The 7,392-nt window shown below is 36.9% G+C and overlaps 2 protein-coding genes across 2 annotated transcripts; one reads left to right on the forward strand and one right to left on the reverse strand.

Moving 5' to 3' along the window:
- Positions 1-204: 204 nt before the first annotated feature.
- On the forward strand, positions 205-1,348 carry LOC100260135 (senescence associated gene 20). The gene has a single exon (XM_003632541.4). The coding sequence runs from the start codon at positions 300-302 to the stop codon at positions 777-779; it is 480 nt and encodes a 159-aa protein (XP_003632589.1). The 5' UTR covers positions 205-299; the 3' UTR covers positions 780-1,348.
- Positions 1,349-3,066: 1,718 nt separating this feature from the next.
- Positions 3,067-4,838, reverse strand: LOC104880012 (uncharacterized). Its single transcript, XM_010655070.3, has one exon. The coding sequence runs from the start codon at positions 4,693-4,695 to the stop codon at positions 3,337-3,339; it is 1,359 nt and encodes a 452-aa protein (XP_010653372.1). The 5' UTR covers positions 4,696-4,838; the 3' UTR covers positions 3,067-3,336.
- Between the last annotated feature and the right edge of the window lie 2,554 nt (positions 4,839-7,392).

Below are 7,392 nucleotides of genomic sequence, written 5' to 3' on the forward strand. Positions count from 1 at the left end.
GGCTGGTGCGAACCCATGGTCTGTCCCCAGAAAGTATCGACTTCCAATTTATTTTATTAATTGTGCATTTAAATACATTTATTTCCGAGGCAAATCTGGACCCTACGATTTTCCATGTCAGCAGAACCGATCAATCACAACCACTAGTGTCTTTTTTAATGCTAGATGGTCTCCGCTCTCCAAGTTCTGCTATAAAAAGGTCCCAATTGCTCATACACCATGCACACCGATCCTGACTGGTTCACAACAGAACTTAAGCTTCCTTGCTTGCTCCATTCATTTTCAAAAAAAAAAAAAAAATGGCAGGCAATGATATTGAGTATTCTTCCATGTCTATGGAGGTAGAAAGCCAAGACAAGGCCAATGTCATTGAACTCTACAATGCATTGGCCAATGGCGACACTCAAATTGTGGCCGGGCTTCTAGCCAGTGACCTTGAATGGTGGTTCCATGGCCCTCCACTATGCCAACACATGATGCGGGTGCTCACTGGGGAGTCGGTCCACACGGAGTTCAAGTTCGAGCCTCGGAGCATCACTGCCATTGACGGCTGTGTGATTGCTGAAGGCTGGGAAGGAGCACAAGCATACTGGGTTCATGTGTGGACTCTAAAAAATGGCCTGATTACCCAGTTTCGGGAGTATTTCAACACATGGCTCACTGTGAGGGATCTGAGACCTGCGGAGTGGGAGGTCCGGCACGAGAGCCCCACGCTGTGGCAGAGCCAGCCTCGGGACCTTGCCAAACGCTCGCTGCCAGGCCTTCTGCTTGCCATCTAGATTGATGGAACATTACATGAAATAGACCTGCATGCGAAAGTTGAGGAAGCTGAAACTATGATCCATCAATCAAAATGTAAAATATTCATTGTATTTTGTTGCACGTGGGCTATCAAAATTTGAAATAAAAAAAAATTAGAAAGGGGTTGTTTTATAATGATTTCTTTGAAATGGCCTACCGGAGATATGGCTGTTTCTGAGATCACACCAAACACTCTGGTCCATATTACACACAAAGCTTGTGTCCTTTTCCATCCAGCTGCTCTACGCGTGCACACGTCTCTGGCTCTACCTGCTTACACTGGCAGTGAGGGCCATGTACCTGCAGAGACTCTAGCAAGTAGAGAAAGCAATGGCATCTTGGATAATGCAGGCATGGAATAACCAATGGAAGGGAAAGGTTCAAAGTTCTACCTGATGTCATTAATGGGTGCTGGTGAGAATCCTAAGTTCCTAACCCCTGTCAGCCTAAAAGGAAGAATTAGCAAGGAAATAGAGTTGTCCCATAAAACAAAATCTTAACAATGGATCAGGGTATCACTTCCCTATAAACTAATTTGTTATTAGCAAATTACAGCTGGGGGTGCCGTTAGTTTTGGGCATGCTGAGATTTTATTATGGAAACTACATCCCAAATCCAAGCACAGCCAAAAAATAAAGTTGTCTAATTTATCACCTGTCCAGTTTTTTTCCCCCCCCCCCTCTATTTTTGGAGAAATGCATTTCACTCAACAGCACCAGAAATTGTAGCAACTAATCTTCCATTACAAGTTTTAGCTAGAAATATATGCTGCTAGCTAGATATTCAGTGAGTGAATGGCTTCCTTAACAGCTCAGTTCCTTCTAACCAGAGACCCATATTGGGTTTCCTACTGAATGACAGGAATAGAAGGCCCAATATTTCTGACCATGGTTATTGGGCACTAGCACAAGCCAACTTTAAGCTCTAAACCTAAGATTCCACCCTAAAGAACTCAATGTTACAAAACATTAATGAAAACATGTTGAAGCTACCCTCACCAGAATACATTTGATATTTTTTGTGTTTTAAGAAACCCTCATTTGAAAAGGGGTCTCATCATAATCTTAAATTGTTTCTCATCAGTTTCCCAAATCGGTTTCAGGTAATTCTACTTCAAACCTTTATGATCAACCTATAAAACTTCCATTGGCTGAAGGGTCACCCTATCTGCACTCTCTGCCATATACTAACATGTATAATTTAAGACTAACCTCTGATAACACAATTTTTATGCATATCCCTTAAAGTGGGGTTCTTCATACCCTTCCTTAAACCTTAATTTGGAGTTTTCCTTCCAAAGGCACAGCATAAACAAGCCACAACTAATGAGATTAGTAAAAGACTGACATTAAAAAAAGGACATATTAGAACAAACCATCAAGCTCTTATTCCATATGGAAGCAATGACTAGTATAACCAATTAAGAGAAAAAGATGCCATAAGAAATCACGACAGGTTCAAATGGTGACAGAAGGGTTTAATTGTGATAAGCAGCTTCCCAGCTGTTCTTCCATCATACTCACAAAATTCTGGCCCAGCATTGTTAATGCTGAAAGTTGGCAAGCTCTTGAAACGCCTCCTGGGACCTCATATACAAGATTTCACAATGAATGTACCCATTATCATAAGTTCACTCTGACCATTTTGGTCATAAGCTCACTCTAACCATTTTGGTCATAAGCTCACTTTCCACAGTTAATGTAATCTGGCAGCTATGGCTAACACCATCTACCTTCCAACAATGTTATACATCAAGCCACAAGCATTCACATGTCACTATTCATTATGACCATGACTTATTAGAGATGGGGAGCAGACAAATAAGTATGACACAGGGATTGGTAACCAAGGTTTACCATCAAGAGGACTATGTCAAACATGTCGACTGGTGCCAGTGTGGGGTGTAGATCCACTCTAGATGTGATACTGATCACAGAGTCCTAATAGATGTCATTCTGGCTACCATTGTTTTTCGGTAATTGGCCTCCCTCTCTTCTCAATTGACTAAGCAAATCAATTCTGGCTGTGCCAACATACATTATAAGCTACATCCTTAGAAGCTTGTGGACAAAATTCTATTTTTGAACAAATATAGTACTTCTTTCAAGTAAAGATAGAACTGCAAGGGAGGTTAAAACATCAGCTGAAAGCTGTTGGAGTCTGAAACTAGTTCTCAAACCTGAAGTCTAACATATGATAGTGGCAGTAATATAACTACAATCACACAGAATCAAGAGCCAGCTGGTGAAGCTTATCCAAATATGAAAATATATAGCTGGAGGATACCAATAAAAATAAATAAATAAACTTATAGCTGGAAGATCATGTACATCTAAAAAATCCTTCAGGGAAGAGCACATATAAAGCAGAGACAGCAAATTACAACTTGAAATTTAAAAGGGGAAAGCATGAAGGTGCATATAAGACTGATCTCATCCAAGTACATACATGATTATATTGTGTCTGCATAACAAATGATATAGTCCTAGGGTCCTTCAAACGAATAAATATTTTTTTAATACCTTTTGGTCGGTATTATCTTCTCTCTTGTATCATGACTGGAAGAGGGGGATTCATGCCGTCTTTAGCTACGATGGAAAAATTCTCCACCTGGGGACGCTCTCCATCTGGGCCATAATAATAGTAATTTGGGAGTCTGCTTGCAGTCGGAAAGTGTTCTGTCCAGGGGTTTGACGGATTGGGAGTGTTCAAAAATGGAGAACTTGGACTGAACCGAATGGCTCTATCTTCATGAGGGAAAGAGGGCATTGCTGGCTGGCTATTATCATCTTGCTTTGTATAGAACTTATTTTCTGCAATATCATAGTAGTCAGCTGTTCGAACTTCCTGGGCAAGAGAGCAACAAGCGCAACAAAGCCTTTGTGCACAATCAGTCAATGCTGGTTTCCAACAACACAAGTTATTCCCCGGCAAGTTGAATCTCTTTCTCATTTGGATCCTCCTGAAGCCACCATAGAGTAAGCCAAACACACAAAGCACAATACCTACTAACCCCAAAATCTGCCTCACACCCTCATCATCAACATTGATGGCAGCCAAGTTGAATATCCAGAAGGGAGCCACACAAAAGAGGAGAAAAGTTGCTATGTGAACATACATGTTACCAAACCCAAGTCTTTCCATGTTCCATCCAAACACACAAAAACAGCAAAAAAGAGAGAGATAAGCTTGATTAACATCGTCCCACAAATTGAATATCCCGCCTCTCCATTGAGGACTAATCTCAATAACCCTCTGGTCATTTCTTGACACAAATGAGAATCGTTTCTCAAAAGACCTGGCATTTAGGCGGCTCTGTTGGCCCGTGGGGTCAGTGGTGAAAGTCTGATTTTGCACTTCCTCATCAAATTCAGATTCATATTCCTTCCCGAGAGGGCTAAAATTGGAGTACAAACCAGCAATTGCCCCAGTACTCACTGCAAAAACAATGCAGATACCGACTCCTGCAGCAGGTCGGTTATGTCTATTGAATCCCAAATTAAGGCCACACAGGGCATATTGAGAAATGCAATTCACATTGAGGAGAAGTACAACAACCATCATGTGGCCCCACTCATGGGGTTTCTGGGTGCCATTCTTACAGTATTCTTTTCTGAGTCTGGAGATGTCCTTGGGCTTCCACCTACACAAAATTACTAGGTAGTGGAGCCTCTTTGGGTGTTGATACAGACTCATTAGAGTAAAGAGAGCATTTAGAATTTGATTATTCACCTCAGCCCATGCATCTCTCTGATCTTTCTCTGGTAGGACTCTGTTTAACATTCCTGTCACCATGAGAACAAGCAGTAGTCCTGAGATGGCAACACAAATTATCCATATAAGAAATACAATGTTAAACGGGCTCCTGATCCATTCTCTGCACCTTTTGCACATAGAATCACATTGGAATGTTCCGGGAGACCTTCATTGTGGGAATAAGCCACTGAACATGAGATTTCATGTCTTTCCTCTGCAACCTCCTGAAAATTGACCAATGAGGGTGCTAGCCTACCTGTGGAACTGAGTTGTAAGGAATACAATCTTAAAGAAACTGTAGTAAGAGCAATAGGGGAATGTTGAAATGGTAAGAGCTTCCTCACCTTTGGCGTTATAACCACTTGAGCTTGAGCTTGAGCCTAGCCATAATTCTTCCTCACGATTACTAGTTGAAGCCATGCTACCCAAGATTCAGCTTTCTTTACAAAAGAATAAATAAATAAATCTTATTTTCTGTGCTGTGACACCAATCACTGATGAATTCCAGAGCACCAAACCACATTAGACCTCACAGTCATTAAGGCCAAAGGAATTGTTCATTGTCAGACAACCTGAAAAACTAGAAGGAAACAACAACTACAATGGAATCAGCTCCTGCAATGAACCAAGAAAATTACAGTGCTTCTTCTAAAACTTATAAGTTATAATCAGCCCAGCAAGAAAAAAAATAAAAATAAAAATTCTTCCACCAGTCCAAAATTTCAGTTGCCAGTTGCCACCCAAATTTCAAGAAAACAAGAACAATAATAATAACTTAATAAGTTCACATCCACACTAAAATTTCCAAATCTTCTGTAGGAAAGAAACAATATATTTTAAAACATAATGATAATCCCAAAATGAAAAATTCAGAAAAGAGCCGATATCAATTTTATAGAAACCAACACAAGTAATCAATCAAATTTATAAAAAAAAAATACATAAAATTGTATTTGTTTTTTGACTGAATAAAAAATTTAAAATATTTAATTTTTTCTATTAAGATAAAAGTAATTTATTACTATCAATCATATTAAATTGAATGTATAATAAAGTTCAAATCAAGTTATGAAAAAAAAAGAAGGAAAAATGATAATAATTAAAACAAAGGTTTACCACTCATGCCGCCAAGAATCTGATACAAATCATGTTTTTTTTTTTTTTTTTTGAAGACGCATAAAATCTTTGATTTTCCAAAAGTTTTCTCTTCAACCTCAGCAAAAGTGAGATAGTTCTCAACCTTAGTGTTTCTGCGACTTATATAAAAAAAATGTTGATCATTTTTCTATTTTTTGTTGCCTAAAATTCCTATTTTCCTTCTTCAACAATTAATCATTTTCTATCCTCCAGTTTTATATTTTTGAGAATGGGTGCTCGTCTAGTTTTCCTTAAACAAAATGGGCATAATACATGTAATTGTTCTTGTTCAATTCTTTAATAATTGATCATTTTACATATTCTATTTTTTTTTTGAACTTTAGAACATTAATGAGTAAAAGATGTGTCTACTTTTCTTTACCTAAAATAATCATATCAAAATAAGTACTTCTTTGGTCATAAACTTTTGAATTAATTGGATAAAAGGGATAAAATGATTCATTAATTTGCGAATCTACCTATTTCCATGTTTTTACTTGAAAAATAATTCATTTTTGACATAAATATCATTTATCATTTCAAATATTTATATCTAGGGTTTAAAAGATATGATTATTTTTATAAGAAAATAATGAGGTCAAAATAGGGTGAAGGGTTAAATTTCAAATTTTGGGTTTTTAATGATTCTTTTAATCAAATAACCCTACACTTTTCAATTATTATTTAGTGAGGGATTTATTTTTTCAACCCAAAATATATTTTCTATTTCCATTTTCCCCAAATAATTATTATAATTTGAGCATAATTAAAACGTGTTTACTTTTTTTTACCCCAAATAATCATATTACAATAATTATTTTCATTCATATCTTCTCAAACAATTAATCAATTTATATAAGCCGTGTTTCTACCATTAATTGATAGCTACCTTTTGGAATTGGGAGTCCTCTGGATTGCTCTTCTCTTATGCCCCGGAGTGGCGAGAATGAGAAGCTAGATCAATAGGAATGACAGTGTTTATTTTTCCTTACCTTATTGCTCATATTTCACTAATTATTTTCATTCATATCCTTCTTAAACAATTAATCATTACTTTTTCTTCCCGAAACTTTTATAACTACTAATTTATCCTCTCCAAAATTATTTCTTCAACTTTTATAACTTCCCTCTTACTACCTCTCTAGTTCTTCTACAAAGAATGTTCTTAGCCCAAAGTTTTTGCAAAGATAATTAATAGAATTTTGATATAATGAAATAAATAATGGCAATTTAGTAATTTTCATTAAGTGAATGTAGGCCAGATGAACCTATAATACAAATAAATTAGGAAGAAAGAGCTTAATGGAAATTTTAATCACCAGCATAAAATTTTTTCATGTTACTTACAAGTTAGGCCTAGGTTTAATCAACATAATTGCATAATTTCAAAATTCACCATTGGCTATTTTTTTTAATTAATAAGCGTTGTGTTTTGTCTTTTTGAAAAATGATGTGTTATGAAGTATATCTTACCGTTTTTAAAAACTAGGAACTTGTTGAAAGATTTTAGAACTTAAAAGGATTTCAAAAATAACTTAGGCACCAAAAATTAAAGCTTAGTAAGCTTGGAACCTCAAGAGCATAGGATTTTCTATTGTGGCTGCTTGGGGCATGGATCGACCATGCAGTTGACTGATTGCAATATTCATAGCAACATAAAAATCCCTTCTTTTGGCAATGTCTTGTACTCACATGAGC

Source organism: Vitis vinifera, chromosome 8 (assembly GCF_030704535.1).
Source record: "Vitis vinifera cultivar Pinot Noir 40024 chromosome 8, ASM3070453v1".
In the NCBI taxonomy this organism is placed as follows: domain Eukaryota; kingdom Viridiplantae; phylum Streptophyta; class Magnoliopsida; order Vitales; family Vitaceae; genus Vitis; species Vitis vinifera.

What these genes read in the sequence shown, in the direction of transcription:
- LOC104880012 (XM_010655070.3), bottom strand. Translation starts at nt 4,695, where the DNA reads ATGTGCAAAAGGTGCAGAGAATGGATCAGGAGCCCGTTTAACATTGTA.
- LOC100260135 (XM_003632541.4), top strand. Translation starts at nt 300, where the DNA reads ATGGCAGGCAATGATATTGAGTATTCTTCCATGTCTATGGAGGTAGAA.